Source organism: Astyanax mexicanus, chromosome 7, assembly GCF_023375975.1.
Source record: "Astyanax mexicanus isolate ESR-SI-001 chromosome 7, AstMex3_surface, whole genome shotgun sequence".
NCBI classification, from domain to species: domain Eukaryota; kingdom Metazoa; phylum Chordata; class Actinopteri; order Characiformes; family Acestrorhamphidae; genus Astyanax; species Astyanax mexicanus.
In genome coordinates this window covers 17561300-17583304 of record NC_064414.1, presented here as the reverse complement: position 1 = coordinate 17583304, position 22005 = coordinate 17561300, and the positions used below count along the sequence as shown (strand labels likewise).

The 22005-nt window shown below is 44.6% G+C and overlaps 1 protein-coding gene across 2 annotated transcripts in view; it reads left to right on the top strand.

Annotated features, from left to right (window-relative positions):
- Positions 1 to 22005, top strand: part of meis1b (Meis homeobox 1 b) — a 70247-nt gene that overhangs the window by 27147 nt on the left and 21095 nt on the right. For both annotated transcript variants that reach the window (XM_007247352.4, XM_007247353.4), the window contains exons 8-9: positions 2120 to 2265; positions 20558 to 20634. In XM_007247352.4, coding sequence (XP_007247414.2) covers positions 2120 to 2265; positions 20558 to 20634 — 223 coding nt within the window. The remainder of the gene's footprint in view (positions 1 to 2119; positions 2266 to 20557; positions 20635 to 22005) is intronic.

Sequence of the window (22005 nt, the reverse complement as noted above, 5' to 3'; positions counted from 1 at the left end):
CACTCCAGTGCTCTCACTCCATCCCCCTTTCCTCTAAATCTCTCTCTCTCTCTCTCTTTCACACACACCGCCTCCCTCCTCTTTTCAAGTCTCTGTCCTGATATCCAGCCTTTGCTTCTGTTTTGCTAAGTCGCATGGGACAAGCCCTGGGTTTATTATTTTAAGCTTTGTTGTACACGGGCCGGTCTTTACACCGGATTGAGAGCATTTGCTTCCAATGAAAATCTTGTCTTAGATTACAAACCGGCGGTGCCGATTCCCTTTCCAGACGAGAGTGAGGAAGTCCTATTTGCCTAAAAACAGTAGGGAGGACAAACTGCTGCTTAGGCCAGACTGTGTTTGGCATTGGTTAATGATGTAATCGAAGCTTGTGTGTTTCTCTCGTGTGTGTGTGTGTGTGTGTGTGTGCGCGAGTGTGTGTGATAGCTTATGTTCTTTTCTCTGTGGGGAACGTCTCTGGAAGCTCTGGTGACTCTCAGGAAGCAGCTGAGGAGGGAAAAGTGCCCTTGTGTATAAAAGGCAGCACCATTGTATCTACATAAGTCTCCACTTAAGAAACCCCAGCCTTTCTGGAGCTGCTCTCTCTCTCTGTCTCTCTCTCTCTCTCTCTTTCTTTTCTCTCTCTCTCTCTCTCTCTCTCTCTCTCTCTCTCTCTCTCTCTCCCTCTCACTATCACTCTCTCTCTGCTGCTGCAGCAAGGGCAGCCGGAGAAGGGCTGGCCAGGAGGTTTTTAGAAGGAGCAGAGAAAAGCCCTTCGCTCTCTTAATGGCGTGTATAATTCAGATGCCCGCAAGGCATGCTTTCAGGAATTCTTTTGCCCGAGGTAATGGGGAGCAAAGGCTGTTTTAGGCCCTTGATTATTCTGCCGATGCGCAAAGCTGGAAAGAAAGCTATCTCCAGCTGCATTACCGTGGACATTTCCATTAATTATCAATGAGCCGGTCCCATGCAGGTGCTTAGCAGTGCTGACGGGGGAAAAAAAGGGTTAACTTAGCGCTGTCACCTGTCGGAGGCGGCCGAAAGCTCATGCAGCTTCATCGAGACTTTTACTGAAAAAGCCAAGCTTTGGGGAGCGCTTTCTACATTCTAATTAATAAATAACCGGCTCCGATTCTCTGCCTGCTTTAGACCGATCAGTCTCCACAAAGGTGAGCTTAGCTATTGAATCCTGCAGCGCTCTGAGCTCGTTTATCTCGCTCATGTTTCTTTTATGGTTTATTATTTGAAATAGCTGAATTGTCAGCTTTCGCATTTTCTTGAATAATGATAATAACAATTATGAAAAGTCATCTCGGCGGTGGAGACGGCAGGGGATCTCCTACTGTTGATGCCATATAGAAGGATATACAATAATTGGGCTTGTAAATAAAGGCAGAGCTGACGCACACAAGCTCCATATTCATCAGATGCAGAGTAGACGCTGTAGAGCTCCAAAGCAGCAAAGTCCTCTCTAGGCCCAGGTCCTGTTTAACTGGCCTTAATGGTGGCCTTATCAAGAACCCACAGGTTGCTGTAGGCACCCATGCTGCATTGTCATTGAAATGCCGTGCTTTCAAAAGGCGGCGGGTGCACGGGGATCCGTATTTCTCTCCCTTTGCTTTTGTGCTGGTGTGTAAATCCCCCCACCTGAGAAAAATAAAAATAAATAAATAAACCGCTGGAATAAAAAGCGTCAGGGTAAATATTTCCCTACGATGATAAAGACTAAATCGCTCTGTCGGTACCGATTCTTCTCCCGACTGCCGGCGTCTTATGGCTGCGACCTTACAAGCCCTTTGTGTGCCTGCTTTGCTGCTCTGTCAGTATCTCTCTCTCTCTGTATCTCACTCTCTCTATTTCTTTCTTTCTTTCTCGCTTTCTCTATCTGTCGGTGCTCTGAGCTGTGTGTTTCTTGTGAGCCTCGTGTGGGAAAGGAGGGTTATTTATAAAAGTATTAAAAATGAATGCGTTCAGAGGTGCTGCCTCCAAGTCCTACTGATGTGAAATTGTTGCCTGTCTGCCCCATTTTGTAGAGGGGAAAGAACATCTTTGTGTGTGAGAGAGTGTTTGTGACTGGCAGCTGAGGTAAACAGTGTCCCCCCCTGATGCTCAGTGTGTGTGTATTTGTGTGTTTTGACAGGCGATGGTCTGGACAACAGCGTGGCCTCCCCCAGCACGGGCGACGATGATGACCCAGACAAGGAGAAGAAGAGGAATAAAAAACGCGGCATCTTCCCCAAAGTAGCAACCAACATCATGCGGGCATGGCTCTTTCAGCACTTGACGGTGAGTGGACTGCAGTTATCTTGTCCTCGTCTCCTTCGGCCTGCTAAAAACGCTGTAATCTCGCCCATCTAACTGGGGTTGAAGCCAAAGAGAGAAACACAGCCTGTGGATAGAGATAGCAGAGATTATTTGATTGTTTTTAGAAGCTAAATCTGCTTTTCTTCATCTTTTGCTGTTATTTGTGGAGCACACGCTAGAGCTAATGAAAGGGGATGCTCTCCAGCATATGTGTGTGTGTGTATGCGTCAATGTGTGTGAGTCAGCGGGGCAGTGCAGGTCACATGACCATGGGTAGTTTATTATGTGTTGGGTATGTTTCTGCTGGTGTGTTTGTGTACAGTAAGCACATGTGTCTGTTTATTTGTTGTGTGCTGCTAAGTGTAAAAGAGTTGGATAGTATGGAGGTAGTATTACAGTCCAGGTCAGGTCACATGCTGTGTGTGTGTGTGTGTGTCTGTGTGTAAGTTAAAGTGTGTTTGTGTGTGTATGTGTGTGTGCGTATGGCAGCATCCAGTTTTGGTATTTTACGCCCAGTGGTTAGCTGTCTGTGGCCGTCCCCACCTGCAATAAAGAAGCGCTAGGGAAGCGCACTGCATTGATGTGGTTGCCTCTTCCTGTCGCTTTGATGAACTTCAGTTCCTCTATTTCATTCACCACAAGCTAATCTGAGTGTTATGAGGACACCACTTATCTCCACATATCAACACCGCTGACTTAACACACCAATCGCACAATCGCAGGCCTGGTGTGCGCTATTGCACAACACTTGGGGCCCTAAACACAGCGAGACGTGTTCCCTTTTATGCATGAAATCGAGAAAAAAACAAAAAAAGAAAAGAAAAGAAAAAGCTGAGCAGATGACTTGGCGGTGGCCAGACAGCTCACCTATTAGGGCCACCGGTCGTTGGTTCCAAGGTGTTGAAAGGCAATGTGTTTCCAACCAAACTGGAGTCAAAAGGGAACCCATTTGATCATTTCCAAAAGCGCCCACATGTTCACCCCCATTCTCACATCTGTGCCACAGAAACTACCCCAGGGGCTCCAGAACCTTCATCTGCCCCCAGCCCCCTTTTTACCCTCTTTTGCTCACACACACACACACACACACTAACACACATACACTAACACACACACTCTGAAAAACACACATGCACCCCTCCCTCCTAGCCATCACCTTTAGGGGCCCCGGGAGAAAGGTGTGTGAAAAGAATGCCATTTGCTAGTTCACACGCAGTGCACTTACTCACACACACACAGAGACACACACACACACACTGAGTAGACCTAAAAGTGATTGGTGAGAGCATACTGTCCAGTTTGTCTTGGTTTTACTGGCACAGTGGACAGTGCTGTGTTATTGAGCTTGCCTGCCTCATGTGTGTGTATGTGTGTGTAAGTGCTGTGTGTGTGTGTGTCTATGAGAGTGTGTGTGAGCTCTCTGGCTGGCTTGGCAGAGGGGCAGTGCAGCTAAATGCAGAGCTGCTGGCGGGGAAGCTGTGCTTCTGCCAACAGCAGCCCCCTCAACCACGGGAGGCCTACAGAGCACCCAGCGCTGAAAAAGAGAATGAGAGAACGAGAGAGAGAGAGAGAGAGAGAGAGAGAGAAAGAGAGAGAAAGAGTAGGAACAGCAGAGAAAAAGCTAAAAAAAAAAAAAAGACAGAACCCAATAAGCTGGAAAGACACTGCCTGCCAAAAGGGTGACTGTGCAGAGAGAGAGCGAGGGGGTGGTGGGCTGGGCTAAAGCAGAAAGAAGAACCAGCAGTACTGTAAACAGGCCTGCATGGCACTACACACACACACGCCGAGGCTTACAAACACACACACACACACACACACACACACACACACATAAAAAACACTTCTCACTGAAAGCTCAGCGTTTGTGCGGCAAGCTAAACAAGCAGCATGTGAGCAGCTATGGTTGACTGACCCAGCGGACAATGAGGTCTTCTCGCCTTCTGTCCCTGCCTGCTTCCAGTGAGAGCCATGCTAGCAGTCTTCTACTCAGTGTTACTCAGTGTTGGAAGGAAAAGAGAGAGAAAGAGAGAGGGAGAGAGAGAAGGAGGGAGGGACTGGAAGTGAGGAAGAGAGAACGAATGCGCAGAACGCACAGAGAAGAGCTGTAGTTGAAGATCTATTGCCCCCCTCTTCCACTGATTCAGCACGTGTGTGAAAGGGTCTGCTTCTTGGAGATAAAGCCAGTGGAAATTAACAGGCCTCACAAACAATGCGCCCAAACGATAGCCCTCTGTGTCAGGGCCCAGCTCACTGACGTACTGATTCCTGTGCAGAGCTGTCAGGAAGCTAGAGGAGACGTCCTCCAGCCGGTACTGTAGATAGATACCCAGCCTGCTGCCAGCCCACATTTCCACAGCAATGAGAAGCCATTCTCTGTGTCACAAGAGTGCAGCAGAGAAGCCATTGTACGGAGCCGGAAACGTGAGGTGGGTGGCTGGATGAGATTACTCTGCCAAGCTGTGGATTCGAGTTAAAGACCAGGAGACACAAGGGAAAGACAAGAGGAAGAGAACGGATGTGAAGAGTAGATAGCAAGAGCAGATTCAATGAGTTGACTGAAGACTTTAGAAAGATTATAGTGTTCTTTAAAGTGGCCAAAAAATTACATTTCCCTCAATATAGAAATGACACTGAAAAGACACTGTGTAGCATATTATTATTTATATATATAAAGTTTATAGCAGACTATTTGATTATTGTTTTTTTGTACTATACATCTTTATAAATAGCAAGAATATAGCTGTAAGAAACGTGGGAAAACCTTAAATACCAAGCTTTTTCCAGTATTTATTTAAGTTATATCCATTTATATTGCCAGTTTTTAGTTATAAACCCAGGTAAATGTATATTTCAATTTATAATTTTATTTTTTAGGTCGTTTTTTTTTTTTTTTTTTTTTGTAAATTTAGCATTATAACGTGAGGTGGGTGGCTGTGGATTCGAGTTAAAGACCAGGAGACACAAGGAAAAGACAAAAGTAAGAGAACGGATGTGAAGAGTAGTTAGCAAGAGCAGATTGAATGAGTTGCTTGTGGACTTTTTGAAGATGACAACCAAAAAAAGTGTTCTTTAAAGTGGCAAAAAATAACATTTTCCTCAATATAGAAATGACACTAAAAAAAGACACTGTGTTGCATATTATTATTTCTATATAAACTTTCATGCATAGCTAAAAAAACAGAACTATGTACTATACATTTTTATAAATAGTAATGTACAGTGTCAAAGGCAAGAATATAGCTGTAATAAATGTGGGACCTGGAACCTTAAATACAGACCTTAAAGATCAGTTTATATCAATTTATATTGCCAGTTTTTGAGTTATAAACCCAGTTAAATGTATATTTCAATTTATTGTTATTATTTTGCCAGTTTCCTTAATTGTAAATGTAGCTTTATAAGAACTAGCTGACCAGCTACCAATGTAAACTAACCTCTCTCTGCCTGTTATTCCAAGTCTCTCACTTTTATCACTAGTCTATGAAGTCTATGAAGCCAAACTGTTCTACAGCATGTCATATGTCACATAAGCTAATCTCCAGATAGCATGCATTATTTAAACTACCCCATTACAAACACTTGCTAGTTGCTAGCACACAAGATAACATATTGTTCTTTTGTGATGGCTAACGTTACATTAGATTAAGCTGGACTAGACGAGAGTGTTTCAACAGTCTTGTCTGCAGTTGTGAATTGAGGGGCATATGTTAGAAATCCCAATATGTGATTAAAGTAGCATCAAGTAGCAGTTTTACCCTAAAATGACAGCTTTAAAATCATTGTGAATCATTGTGATGCTTCAGCGACCTGTAATCGGGTGAATACCATCACTGTCTAAGCTACTAAAAGCTTAGCAAACTGCTAACTGCGCTTTATAACATTGGTGAAGCGGGTAGGATAATGCTAGTAAGAAGTGCATATCTCACAATAAACGTAAATCTTCCACTGCTATTGGTCAGAAGCCACATAATCAACATCAAAATGTGCTGTGATTGAGGAATGCAGTTTCCACTGTGCTAATTAGTGAGCTTTAAAATATTTTCAGTGCAGAACTACGAAAGCAGGTTTCAAACACCAAAAAAAAAGTCTAATAGCTTATAAACTGTATAAGTCGTCCGCCCATTTATTTTTAGCTTTATTTAATAGGATTTTTAAGTTTAGTTTTAATGATGAATGTTCTCTCTGTTATCTTGGAAAAAAAGCTGCATCTACGAAAATGACTGGTTACTCCTGAGTGTTTTATTACGCTGTAAAGCATGTGAAGTGTGAACCCGTTCACAGCTCAGAAAGCCAAAGCTTTAAAAAACTCCTTCACTGCGGTTGTTTTGTTTCTTCTTCAACAGTTGTTTGTTCTGTTAATCGATTATGCCAGACGTCCTGGGGAGAAATGCCAGCCTCTTTTTCTTGCCTTCCTCTTCCTGTGCCTCCTTCTCCTCCTCCTCTGCTTCTCATTCCCTTCTTCTTCTCCAAACTCTACTTTCTCGTTTCATTTAACCAGAAACGAGCAGCAAATGGGAGCTGCCGACCCAAAATCCCAGAGCGCCTGCGGTTTTGCACTTAGCCTCCCCAATGAAAAGGCAATTTGCGAAATTATGTGATAGAGTAATTAGATGGAAGCCAGGCTTCAGATGGTTGCCACGCAGGCGCGGCGAAACGCTGGCTGCAAACACCGGCAGAGTTCGGCTGGCACTCAAAAATCAGTGCTTCCACTTATTTGTACACAGAGCTGGCGAACAGGAGGGAGCCTCTATAGCAGCTCGTAAAAAAGCCAAACCACAGCACAACACACGTTCTCCTCTCCTCCCAATTTTTTAACACTTGTTCATGGTAGGAATGAAGCTGGAAAGCAATAATGCATTCCTGCTAATGCAATTAGGTCCTAATTTAGCACCCCGTGAACACACAGAACAGAGCTGGTGGAGGTAGCGGCTTTTTTCCCCCCTGGCCTAAAGCATGTTTCACCAGAAAAAGAAAAAAAAAACTGACAGCACTGCATTTTTGACCAGAACCAGGTGTGAAAAGTGCTATAATTCATCTCTGCAGTGGCTGAACCAGAGCCCTGTGGAGGGCCTTGGGCTCACGGCTGGACCAGCAGGAGGGGGACGGGGCTATGCCCTCTTCGGGGAGTTTGAGAGCGAATTTGTTCCCCCTGCAGTTTGAGCCTGAAAATGGTGGGGGGTGGAGAGCCGTGAGTTTTTTTTTTTTTTTTTTTGCCCTGCCTGGTGATGATTTCCTACGTTTGCTGGGCAGAATTACAGATGTTCAGCATATGACCTCCCTGAGAATTACGCCTTGAAAAGTACAGTAGAGTTTTTGAGAAAGCTGGACCTCTCCGTTTTGCCTTAGAACAACACTGGCCGAGAGTCATTTTGGCACAGAGTGGTGAAGTTTCCTAACTTCAGTCTTTTTTGATTTGCTCTTAAGGCTCTCACATTAATCAAATCATATCAAACATGGAATGTGAAAACAAATATACTCTATGCTGATACTGTTTTTTTTTAACTGGAATATGAAATATTCTCCCTATAGTGTAGCTTGCATAAGAATAAAGAGACAGTATAATGTTTGGCATTGCAAATGTGTCACTCATTACTTCTACTACATCTGTTGAGTGTTAATAGGTAATTTCTTTACAAAATGTATTAGTAATATCCTCAGTAAGAATGGCTGTTTAGAGCATAGTTTTGAACAACTCTATCTGCTTATGGAGTAACAAGGAGTAACAAAAAAAATAATTTATGCTATTTTTGCAGACACAGCTTTATAAAAGAAAACTTAAAAGTAGTAAAAAAATATGCCAAATCTTATAACCAAAGAGCTTCAATGGAACCATTTACTTTAAGCATGGCCCCTGCTAATTTCCCAGGTGGTGTAGCTCCTGACTGGCTCCTCTATGTCAGAAAGACGGAAGCCCTCGTAAACAGAGTTCAGGCATGGGAGCAGTTAGCCAGAGACAACTCCGAGTGGCCTTGTCCAAAAAACAAAAAAAGTTCTACTCTGGCCATTAAGGGTCAGGGATCAACCAGAGCTCAGATGCCATTAGTCATCGGTTGTTTATTGCTGGAGCCCAAAGATGTCAGCGCTCTGGTTGACCATGGCAACCCCGGCACGCCGTGCGGCCTCTGGCCTGGCAGGGAGCCTTATTCTCTTCTGCTCTCAGTCTTACCACTTTTCCTGCATAAGATAGATCTCAGGAGACCCGGAAAAAAAAATTAAACAAGAAGTGCCCTAAAATTAGAGCTGTGAGCATGTGTTGTTTTTTCATGCATTTATTTATAACAAGAGCAGTAAGTCCAATCACATTAATATTTGTAAATTGAATTTAGGGGCCTAAGGTCTCCGGTTATTTCTTAATTTCATCTAAGTGCCAGTCAGTACTGAAGGCGCCGCCAAATTAAAAGCTTGAAGGAGTTTCGCAGACAGAGAGAAGGAGATTGACGATGGGCCTTCCTGGTTCTCCTGATGTTTTTTCTCCTCTCTCCACTGTGATTCTGTGCAGAGTTTAGAGGTTCTTGTAACCAACAGTAGTCTTTTAGTGATTAGTGACTTGCCTGCCTTTGCCTGCTTTTTCTGTTGAGGAAGCATTAACTTGGTGCTCGTTCCAAAAGTTAGTCTCAAAGAAGAAGCAGCTAAGTCAGTTTTGGGGCAAGGGGCTGCCCATTGAGAATGTGCACCCCCACACCTCCCACACCTTGTAATGAAAACATCATCAATTACCCGACTGACAGGCCCCTGGGATGTGGGGCAGGCAATTCTTTGGGGCTGTTCTTTGTGGATGGACGCCCCTTCCTCCTCCCTACCACCCCCCCTACCCACCCCCAGAGAGGAAAAGAGTGAGAAAACTGTGTGTATCCATCATTGGCAAGCCTTCCAGGCTGACAGGCTAGAGGAATTGGTGTGTCTTTTGAAGAATGGACTGAATTGGCAGGCCCCGCATGGGCCAGTGGTGGCCGATGGACGCCTCCCTGTCACTGGTGACGGCGGCTTTTCTCCGGCCATCTGCTCATGATTGATGATCAGGACACTGCTGAGACCTTTCTCTGGTTCAACTGCGGTGTCCCAACATCCGTTATACCTAAATGTTAAACACCATTAGGCTGGTGATTAAAAACTCCCTCTCTTTCTCCAGTGTGCTAGCTCTGACTTTTGTCTTTGGTATCCCTCAGGAACAGGCAATTTGCGGTATAATTCTCATAATCTCTGACCCTCTGGACAAGTTCTAGAAGAGACTAAAGTGCTGCGTTCATAGCTGTTCCCCACACCAGCCTGTCTGAGCACTCCTCAAAGCCTGACAACTTTATAATACAGAAAGGGTCACCCGCTGAATCTGCCAAGCCACAGCAAGAGGCCAGTTTTCCTCCACTCTGTTTCCCATGACTGTCCAGGTGGGCTTAACTCAATCCCATCCTTTCGCCTTGTTAATGTTCTCCGCTGGGCCCACTATTGGGTTTCATTATCGGCAGCGTGTGAAGAGTCAGCGAGGCCGGGAGGGCGGCCGGTGGCTTTTGCGTGTGAGATCGGAATAACCTCACTTGGATTGTTCTTAGCATACCAAGCAGGCCAGGCTGGGCGTTGGAGACCGCTCTGGCTCACTCCACGCTACTCAGTTCTGGTTTCTTCGCAGAACGCAATGAAAGGCCCAGTCAGCGCGTGCTCCCTCGAGGAGGCTCGAAGGCAGGGCAGGGAGTTCCCCCATCACACCTCCAAAACTCACCAGAGCCAGCACAACACATCCTGCTGAGACAGTGGGCAGCGATTCTGGAGCTTGCCAAGTTCCATCTTAATATGTTCCATGATGGGTAGACTCTATACCAATGATACCCAACACTGGGCCTTCACACTTTGGTAAATTCCCTATACTCTTACACAAGAGAGGAAATCACAGTACTTTAATAGAACAGATTGAGTACCCATGCACAAAACACTGTCATATTGTCATTGAGACTGACAGATTGGTAATCACAGATTATGGCAAGTAGCTGAGTGCTATAAGGGGGCAGATGAGGACACAGGGTGCGTTAATCAGTAAGAAAAGCATTTGTAGAAGAGGAGTTGCCTAAAGAAACCATGCCTACCTCATTTGAGTGAAGATTCCAAATCCTGGTCTCTGGATTGCCCCTGCTGTGCTTTCATACATCTTTAACTTTTAGAATATATATATATATATATATATATCTGATGTCCACTTCCACATCCACTTCTTACAAAAGCTTATTCTTCCTCATTAGTTAGATCAGGTGGTTCAGAGCAGTGAAAACAGAGTGTGCCGTACAAGGACTCTAGTGTACCAGTTTTGGGAGCCACTGCTTTTGAGTGACCTGTAATGTGTCTGAATTTAGCTGTTACAAAGGGGCTTGGGTTGATCCTATTCACCAGTTCAGAGCAGAGCAGCAGCCTGTAGACAGTGTGAACCCAGTGTAATTCTTCAATCCCGTGTGGGCACAGACCCACTGCACACAGGCCGTTTTGCCTGCTGTATTGTACAATCTGCAGTGCTTGGGGATCTTTCCGCCTGTTGTCAGCAGCTCAATACCTTTTACTTACAGCGGCTGCAGCTCATTCCCCCACAGAGCACCGCTCCAGCAGTCTGCCCCAGATATTCTCAGCTCTCTTTTAGTATGTGCATGTGTGTGTGTGTGTGTGTGTGTCTGATGGATTAAATGGCGGCAGAGATGTGGTAATCAGTTTGCACATTTGCTGAACTAATTTATCAATTCAGTTCCTCCTCCTTGTAATCTCAGCCATGCGTGCCGCTGTGAAGTGGTTGGGGTTTTCATCCGCAAACGAGCACCACTTCAGGAGGAGCCGCTTTCACAGAAAAGCGACTGCACAAGCGCTGGAATTGGCGGTTTATCAGAAATAAGCCTCGTATACTCTCGTAAGCGGTATCAGGCACACCCAGAGCAGTGCAGTCCAGTGCTTCTTCTTTGAGAGAGTGATCAGGCGAAATCCGTGCCGGGAATTTTATAGGTCGGTCGTTAGCCATGCTATCTTGGTCGAGAGATAAATTAAATGATTTTATGCCATCGTCTGTAAGTGCATAAATTGTTTAATGGACCCAGCATGGCCTGAGCGTCGGAGCCGAGACCCCTTTTAAAACCGCCTGCGCCTTCGCAGGCATTGATTTCTTACGGAAGAGAACAATGGGGGAAGCATTGTAAGACACTTTGCACAGTCTGTATTGGCCCGTTTGTCCTAACTTAACCCAAGTGTTGGTAGATATCGAGACTTTTGAGATTTTTGAAAGAGTTAGTTTACTTCCTTATCAGTAGTGATGAGGTAGTGAATCATGTTCTTTTCCATGGCGATGGCACTGCACATGCTGCAAGGGATGCATGGCTGCATTGGCACTACATTAAGAGCACCTGCTGATCCATGTCATCCCCATGGAGATGCAGGCAGTGGCACAAGTATCCATCCACACTGTGTGTGAGTGTGGGACATGAGTGTGTTGCTTGGTGTTGTTTGGATCAAGCCATATATGGTTCTATTTTATTTATTTTATTTAGTTAAAACCCTAAGAGGATAACAGTGAATGTTAGAGCACTACCAGGTAATGTGTTTTCTGTATTTGTGTGTGGTTGTGTAATTGTTTGTGTGTCTGAAATAGAAAGAGAAGAGAGAGATGGTCGGCAGACTGGCTCTTTTTTCCTTTTCTTTGGCGGCATGTTGTAGCAGCAGTGGAAGAGGAAGAGCACAAAGGCAAGGCGCTGCTCACTTGTTTGTTACGACAGATTAAGTCATCGATTTGTAAAAGCTGTGCACTGATGGGGAAGGTCTTCTCTCCAGTTTATAGAGAGACAGCAAGAGAGAGACAGACTTAGGGTGGGGGATGGAATGAAAGGAAGGGAGGAGGAATAAAAGAGAGGGAGGAGAAGAAAGATACTGCTGTTTTCATCCACTGTTTCCACACGCTCCTTCTTTTTTTTTCCTTCCTTCAGCCCAGAAAATGGGCATACGGGAGCAATTGTGAAACTGTGACTTTACCTACTTCTAACTCTTCTTCAACCATGACCAGGTTTCCCCTTCCCCTGCAGGCTCTCATGTGAACATTAATTAAAATGGCGAGGGCAAAAGGGTAATTATGATAATAACATAATAATATTGTGTAGGTTATTAGAATTTGGTTACCCCACCCCCCCTGTAGGAAAAAAAGAAAGAAAGAAAATTGTTTCCTTTGAGCATCACGTTTCAGAGGCATTAGCTAAGGAATAATTTCCTTGAAAGTACAGCACTGGAATAGACTCCCTGGTCAAGGTGCAATACGGTAACCCGATTCTGTTACCATTTAACGCACCATGAGTTTCTGCACCTCAACGGCCCTCCCCTGCTCCCTGCTCCAAGCCTGGTTTTGGCAGGGAAAGGCGGAGAAGGGAACAGCCTCTGTCTACCCGACCATGCCTTAATAGACCTTTGTTGTACTGCTTTGCATTTCTCTCTGCCCTCTTGACAATAGGCAAAACAACAATTTGTTTTTCTTTGCCATGAGAGAATGCAGGCCTGGCATTTGCATATTCAGGCAGACTGCTCTCTGGCTGTTTCCCCAATCTCTCTCTCTCTCTTTCTTTTTCCATAACTGTAGAAAGTATAGTGGCAATCCCCCCATTTGAAGCTATCTACCTGCCTTGTCTGGGTGTGGATCCCCCTGTAGCCCTGATATGAGCATCAGGCAGCCCACCTCCAGCTGTGGTTTGGCCTGCCTGAATTGCTTCTGAATGTTCCCCCCGCTCAAATAGGCTGTAATTACGACCTTAAAGAGGTTTAGTGGTCCAGTAAACTACATAATCACCCCCTGAATTAGCCCAGGCTCATCAGCCGCAGTCCAGCAAACTCTCCGCCGGCATTTGCAGCGCCGGCCCCCCTCCTCTTATTAGCCTGTGACTGTGAGCAGCAGGTGTGGAGCAACACGCATCCCCCTTAAACACAGTCTTCCCGCCCCACCGCTGTGGCATAATGACACCAAAGAGTAGGCAGGCTCTTTGCCCCTCACTGTCAGTTTAGTCTGATCTGATCTCAGTCTCAGTATGAGCTCATTGTGAGAGTAGGCACATCAGCACACATGCTTTATCACCACTGTTGGAATTCGCGAAGCCACCACCACCTCGCAAAATATAGGCTACATCTGCTCAGCGATATGTAAAAACATTCAAATGTTCCCTACCACCTCCAAATGAAGTGGTCCTCAGCTCTCCTGGTGCTCTAATCCTTTGTCGTTCTCTGCCCGTCATGTTTTGCATGTTATATGGGTCATTACTGCAGGTCTATATTTGATGGTGTAGCATTTTCCCATGGCTCATCCAATCAGTGGAGACTTAGAGGTTTACTCCGCTACAGTTGAATCTTATGAAGCATAATCCATCCCACGCCAATGCTTTTATTGTAGACACATTTTCCTCAGCTGAGTCCCATAGGCGCCACTGCACCCCCTCGCCCTTAAACCAATAAAAGATGTTTTTAACGCGAGGGAACTAATTAAAGCACCGAAGACCAGATTCGACATATCTCCCTCTATTTATCTCCAGGACAGATTAAGGGACAAAAAGAGCGCTTCAATGGGTGAAATTTCTCCAGCTTTTCCTGGTTGTAGAACAAGCCTTTCTAAAAACAGTGGCTGTGAATTATTCATATGCCGGCTTTGTGTTGATTTATTTGGTTGTGAACTTCTCCCCTATGAAAAAAAAAGATGCTCTTCAGCATTCCTGCTTGCTAAGAGCTAGCCAGGAAGCCTTCTCTGCCAGGGCATCTTAAACCTTAGCCTGCAGTTGTTTTCTGAATGTAAGATACCCCCCTAAACCACACACAGATTTTTTATTCGTACCAGGATTTTAGGAAAAATGGGTTACAAAAGCTTTACGCTGTTTTCTTTCCCCTCACTCTCTCTTCTCTTTCTCGCTCACCCGCCTCTTTCTATAGCCCCCCTCATTCAAAGCCTGTTTTGTTGCTCTTTAACGAGGGCCAGGACTGTGCATTTATGCCACCTACAGAAAAGGGAATTTGCAGTGGCTTTAGTCTCTGAGGGATATCTCCAAGACTTGGTAGTAACATCTTCAGAAATTGAACTTCTTCTCAAAAAAAGCAAAAGAAGGCTAGAGTAGAGACAGTAGAATCACAGTGCTATCCAGAAACATCTCTGTCACTGAGGAGGCAACGATGGTCACTGATGGAACCACTGAACCACAGATTCTCCTGATGGAACGAGGAGTGCGTCTGCACATATTGGAGGTAATCTCCCCTTCACTCCTCCTGGCCAGGCTGTTGTGGGCGGTGCTATCCCCAGCTCTTGGGGCTGGCGAGCACAGTGTTAAAGCTGGCTGACTTGCTGGTGGAGGAACAGTAAACTTCAGCCCTAATCCTGTTTATTCAGGAGTCCATACTGCAGGCAGAAGGGAGCCTGTGCCTTTCCCGGAGAGAGACCGCCTCTGAGATGGGCTGTTGATATGATACTCTGAGGACACCCTGGCCAAAAAGGCCCGCGGATCCAGCCTCGGGCATTCCTGAGGGGCAGCTCGGTTTCCATGGGGATTAGGCCCATGGAATACAGACGTGAGGCAGCAGCAGGAGATCCAGCTGAAACAAACCCGTTGCACAGCCACGCTGAAAGGGCCTCCTTGTGACCTCGGCTGTCTGCGAAGCGCCTGACTGGAAAACAATTCCACATTACATACTACACAGTTTCTTGTCAGCCTGTACGGTTAATGGAGGTGAAGCCTGGATGCCATTTCCATGAACATCCAACGAAATAGAGAAATCAAGCGCTGCATCCTTAAACAGGGGAGTATTTCAGCTGCAGGATCAGAGATGTTGTGGCTTAAGAACTTTGCCTCTTGTTTGTGCTCTGTCAGCAATCTTGTGCAGACAGCATATTTAATCTGGATCGCACAATGAAAGTGTCGAAAGATCTGCAATGACATTACCTGTGTGCTGCAACAGAAGAAGCCCTTCACGTTCAAGTGAAATATAGAGGCTGGAGGCAGAGCGAGGCAGAGCTAGGTAGAGGTCCACAGTGAACACACACCAAACTACGCCTTAGCCTGAGAAAAAAATAGTGCAGCCAAGCTGAAAATGCTGAAAAAAAAACCTATTCACATCGAAATGGAAATAGCCAACAGAGTAATCGCACATTTCTTTTGTCCATATCGTGCACCACTAGTATTGAGTTTTAAAATGAACTAGCTAGACTAAATTACAAAATAAAAAACACAACAAAGAGATGCCCACCGAAAGCTCTAGGCAAGGAAAGTTTATTCCACCAGGCTCAGCCAATGCTGGGGACTGACTCAAAGAAGTAAAGCAATACATCCAAAGCTCCGACTTGAGTGCGGAGGGGGACAGAAGATGAAGAAGAAGAATCTCACAGATAAGAGAAACTTCCGAAATCGCTCCCCCTCTCGGACTGAACCGGAGGATCCCTTATACTGGCATGATAAGAAGCGAGACTGGAGCTGATCCAGACCTCCTCCTCCTTCTTCTTCCTTACACACACAGTTTTTTTTTTCTACTCGACTCTGTTTTTGCATAGACGCACAACAAAACTATGACTATGACTATAACTATGACTTCCCTCAGTCTCATTCTTCCACGTGGAAAGATTCTTCAGCTCCACTTTATATTTGACCTACATTCAGAAGCCTGCTTTACCATGCAGCAGCATGGCATTGTGGGTAAGAGGCATGGGAGCAGGCTGGGGTCAGAGGGGAGCAGGGTTTATATCTGAGTTGTGTGTGGAGCTGCAGTCTGCTTTTCGCGGGGAGAGAGAGAGAGAGGAGGGGAGGAGAGGGGGAGTTTGGTCTCTTATCACTCTGATAGAGCCTTGACTCTACACTCCAGCCCAAGCATGCTCTGGTTGAAGAGGCCACAGAGGAAGCGGTCTTTGAGAGTCTTATTGGTGCTCTACGACTTTGTCTCTCTCTTTCTTTTTCTCTCACACACACACACACACACACACACACACACATAAAGATAAGATTCATGACAGTACAAAAACGCACAGGGAGGACACGGCTCTGCTGGCATGCGTGGCTGCAGACGGACTGGAAAGTCTGATGAAAGGAGTAGTATATTTGGACAAGACGTATCATTAAGATAGGCGGAGGGAAAGTAGGGAGGATGCGTCGAAATTTTCCATCTGTTTTTCGGCCGCTATTATTGCGTTCTCACACACACACAAAAAAAAAACACAGCAGCAGCAACTTCTGAGAAAACACTTCTCACCCAGCCCTGCTTGCCAAAGAGGATTAAAAATACCCACTCTTTCTCAGGCTGTAATGAAAAATCTTTTTGGTCAGTCTCAATTTAAGCAGAATTTAAATCTCGCTGGTTTTGACAACTAGCGATAATTTGGCATTTGCAGTCCAGCACTAAAAGAAAGAGAAAAAAAAAGCTCTTTTTGAACAAATGCACCCACACTCCAAGAATGCTTTGATATAATAAAATACGTCAGCAGGCATGAAATCGAAGGGAGCTTGCTCAAGAGGTGGTGGAGAGGGTGGTGTTGGTGGTGGTGGTGGATGGGCGGGCGCTCTGCAGCCTTGAGGATGTGGCGAGTGGATAGGGAAATCTAGAGGTGTGAGCAGCAAGGAGAGCCTGTTTGGAAAACAGGTATCAAAGCACCATGGGGAGCATGGGTAATCAGGGTCTAATGAGCGCTGTTATTGAGCTGTGTAGTGGAGTACCTCCCCTCCCTTAAACCTCCCAGCCTGCCGAGCTCCGTGACTTAAGCACTGTGGCCCTGTTCCTCTTATAGGTGTGGTTAACTCGGAGTCACTGTGCCAACAAAGGCGAGGCACTCGCGATGTCACTGGAGAACGTTTCTACCATGCTTATTTAGCCCTTCAGGAGAACTGGAAGAATATTCTTTTCAATATGGGTTGAATCGTGGATAATGTAGTACTTGTGGATTAGGCTGGTGCTGGATCAGTTTTGGAAACTTATGTTATGGATATGTCTATTGGGTGATTTTTGGGTCATCATTTGAACTGAACCCTAAAATCAAACTTCATCCATTAGTGTTCAATGTGTAATGTGGCTGCAACTGTTTCTTATACACAGTTTCTTGGACCTAGGGTGTAAGTTTGGAGTTGATGGCTATACTAGACCTTCCATTCCAGTTTCCATGTACGTTAGGACTTACTTTAAACAGTTGAAGTACTCTAATTAGTGCTTTTTAAAACCATTTTAAGGTCCAAATAGGAGCATCTACAGGAAGTCTTTACTAAAGAATGCTTGAAATTATTAAACAATTAAGTGATTGTTAACTCTTTTCAACCCTAATGGCTGTAAGTCCTAGAAACAAATCAGTTCCTCCCCAGAAGCTATCCTTAGTGATGGCGCCGGTTCAGTTCTGGAGAAGGGGCTTGCATGGGCCAGTCTCTTGTAGAACAGGCTGCATTTGTCCTGTTGTTTAGCCTGTGGCATGGCCTTCCCCAAGCTTGGTCACGAGGGCCCCTGCTCCCACCGCTGCCCACTGCCTGGAGTACGATTCTGCCCCACACGGGACAGTGCTGACCCACCCGCAAACCTCAGCTCAGTGCTCAGTGCCCTCTCCAAGACTTTTTTTTTTAACTGCAAACAACCAAACTTTCCCCAGTTACTAGAATGACTAAACAAAATCCCAGCTTCCCAGCTTTAACGTCTGTTGGATTGAATCACAACCTTCCAGCCATTTATAGAGCAGCACTATGTTATATCGGTGTCAGAAAGTGGACGTCCTCCTGTGGGAACATTAAAGATCAGATGACTGGATAAATGCTTGAATGTTTTCTCAGATAGTCCTCCCAGGCCACAGTTTAGCACAGAGCTCCGTATTGTGATCTGATAGAATTAGCCAGGTCCCCGGATATAAACATAGGGAAAAAAAGCTACTCAAAAAGTGGCTGGAGGCGACTCCGCAATTATAACTTTCTGCATGAAATTAGCCACAGTTTGTTCCAATTACCTACAATCAGATCACATGGAAATGACAGAGAGCAATAAGAAAACAGCTCCCTTTCTCCCTTTCAGGATTCCCAGTAAACACACGGGCACGGAGGGGCATAAAATACATTCCAATTTATTATACTTGTGAAGACGACGACAAGTAGCGGCGCCAAACGACTTTGGCCTGTCTTTTTTTCTCATCAGAGGGCCTCATTCTTCAAGTTTTTAAATTAAATTGAACTTCTTTTGCTCAGTAAGCATGCACTGATTAAACGTTTTTACTCATTCAACCCGGATAAACGATTTAATTGAGCCAGAGGTGCATTCTGGTCTTTGTAGTGTTTGCTTCTTCTATGTCTGGGCTGATGGCTGCTTCTAAGCTCTCCGTTTGGGTTAATCCATGGCAGACTCTGGCTCTGGTAATGGGCTTAGAAGAACTGGATCTGCCAGCACAGCATGGGCTGCCCACTGACCCGCTCAGGGGCTAAGGGTCTCTTAAGTCCACCAGTCTTATTGTGTTGATGGGGCAGAATTGGGAAAGCTGTGGGCATTGTGAATACAGGAGGGGGTCATCTCTGTGTCCTGCTGTCTGTAGGTCAGTGCTTCTTAAGTCATGGTCTTGTAGGTTCTTTGATCATTTCAATTCAGAAGGGGCTGCTTAGTAGCTGATCAGCTGAACCAGTTGTTGTCATAGGAGGGAAAACGGTAAAATATCTCTCTCTAAAATACATGTGTGCTGTGCAAACCCTTAGTCTGTCCACTGCTGTTGCTATTATTTTACAAGGCTTGCCCCTTGGCTCTGGGCCTCTTGCCTTATTCATGATCCACACAGTGTTTAACGTTCTAACCACTAGGTTCCAACCACAAACTGTTGTCCCATTCTAATAAAATTCATCTCAGATACTTTTCCTCTGCTCCACTCTGCAAACTCTGACACACCAAAGGCCATGGGATAGCAGTTATGTACACGCATCATGAAGTTTTACCTCATTGAATGACTTAGGAATGCTTACACCTGTAAAAGTTGTGAGGTTTTATCTTGTGAGGCCTGATAGTATATGCCAGATGTATGGGACGTCCTATTTACGAAGTTGTGAAGACATACAGCTCTGGAAAAAATTATGAGACCACTTCAGTTTCTGAATCAGTTTCTCTGGTTTTGCTATTTATAGGTATATGTTTGAGTAAAATGAACATGGTTGTTTTATTCTATAAACTACGGAGAACTTTTTTTTCCAAATCCCCAAAAGAATATTGTCATTTAGGGCATTTTTTTCTTTAGTAAATAGAAAAGAAATGGCTGAAATAACAAAAAAGATGGATGATATTCATAAAGTTTTAAGAGTTTAGAAATCAATATTTGGTGGGATAACCGTGGTTTTTAATCACAGTTTTCATGCATCTTGGCATGTTCTCCTCCACCAGTTTTACACACTGCTTTTGATAACTTTATGCCACTCCTGGCTTGTGATCATTCATCTTTCTCCTGATTATATTTCATGGGTTTTCAACAAAATCAAAGAAACTGATTATTTTTTTATAAGTGGTCTCTTATTTTTTTCAGAGCTGTATTATAATCTTCAGTCCGCAGTGTCACTGTAAAAAAATGCATACTGTAAAAAATATATATAAGGCATTATCACTCACAGTGGACAGCACAGTGGGTGACTATGATTGTGACACCTACTCAAATCAGAAAGTCTCTGCAGGTCAGTTTAGCTTTCTTTAGCTTCCATGGCACATGACACAAATTGTCATTTTAGTTTATACTTGAACTGGTGGGTCAGGTTAAATCAAGCCTTCCTTTCCCAAGTTAGGCCAGGTCAGATCCAATCCATCACACAAGAACAATTCAGTACAGTGTATCACTAAGCGCAGACAGACAGACAGGCGAGCGAGCGGCGCAGTGTAAACAAAGTGAGATCTCAGATTGATCTCTGTTTGGCTGGTCTGTATTTAGGGGGCAAGGATGGCATTAGAAATCCCTTCTTCATCACATATTCACAGCAGCACAGCTGGGGGGAGGCGGCTGGAATAAATTGGAGCGGGCTTGTACGGCGCAGCACTCTAATTAATGTTTCTGTTTCTACACTTCACTTAACTTTATAATTGGCTTGCCTTTTTCGCTGCCATTAATTACACGATTTCATATTCCATTAATGACTCTAAGAAAGAGACACACCTCGCTTTTTCACACTAATTAACAACTGCTTTGCCACTTTTGCCTCTCAAATGTGTGAGCGGTGCCTCCCTCCTGCATCTCGGCCAAACTCTCTCTCTCTCTCGCCAAACACATTCATCATTAATTGATTTATTTATGACTTATTTCTGCTTGTCTCTCTGTGTTTTTCTCGCGCAGCACCCGTACCCATCAGAAGAACAGAAAAAACAACTGGCACAAGACACCGGTCTTACCATACTACAAGTGAACAACTGGTAAGTCAATTGTACCTTTTGTGTTTACATACAATCAATAGCCTCGCCTGTGGCAAGCAGCTACTAATGATTTGACTGAATACTCCACTCCCCCCCCAGCAAGCACACACTCACACTCACATACACACATGCACACACAACTCACCCACCCCCTGTCACCTGACCTCCCCTCCCACTTCTCTCCCACTTACCGCCTCATCTGCCTCCAAATCAATCCACCCAAAGCGCCGCTAGGATTTTTCCAGCCATGGTACAGATCTAATAGGAATTCTCACGAGAGGAGCGTGTCTCGCAAATCTCTTTAAATCCTCTTCTGCATACTTAAGCTGTGTTGCTCTAACTAGTATTAGATAAATTATAAACTAATAAAATATTAGTTTATAAACCTTATTGGATTAGACTACAATGTTTATCCAGTGGTAGATGAATCTTTTGAATCACTTTTACTCTGCATTTGTTCTAAATGTTCTTAAAACTGGACATTTTAATTACATTACCATTAATTAAAAAAAAAACAACAACAAAGAGAAAACCACATTCACCATTTGTGTTGGACACAGATCAAATTTGGCTTCTGCATTTAACTAATCTGTGCAGTGAACACACAAACATAGTGATAAAGTGAGCACACATTCTCACAGCAGTGGGTTAAAGAGTATGCTCAGTGATCTTTACCCTTAAGGGCACAGCAGTTATTTAAAATAGAATTTTTTTAAGCACAATATATGGAAATACTATGTTTAACATATGCTGGAAATCTGCCAATACATGTTATCATAACTATTAGATGCTCAAAAGATGTAGATGTAAATGTCTAACTGTGAGAATACAGTATTCTCCTCTCTACTCACGTGACTACAGGACTGTCATACCAGCAATCAGCTGTTGGGAGTATGTGAGCCTATCTGCAGTTCAGAGTAACAGCCTGCCTGCTTTCTCTTGTGCTATCACATGATACGCAGAGCTCTTTTTTGTTTTTTGCTAACTAGCTCTTTTGATTCCCCTGGTTCCCACCGCTGGAGACCCATAAAGTTTGGGGTGAGCTTTTGCCCTCGGTTGGCATGTTAGCAGAGACGGCTATCAGCACGTACTTACCGTTATTAGCCATGTCTAATGAATGGCCTGAGAGAGGCAGGGGTGTGTCGCTGAAAGCGAGTCCAGGCGGCGCTTTTGATGTGCGCCTTGTAAAAACCTATACCACACATTTATTTTCCACATTGTTGCCGGAGACCGACATGAAAGTCCCTCCGTCAGCCTGTGCGAACGCTTTCGCTCTTTATTTTATAAGTGTCAGAGATTAATATTGCTAAGGTTCTGATTACATGCTCTAATCGGTTTTGCTGAATAAATTGGGCCTTGATGTCGGCCGCA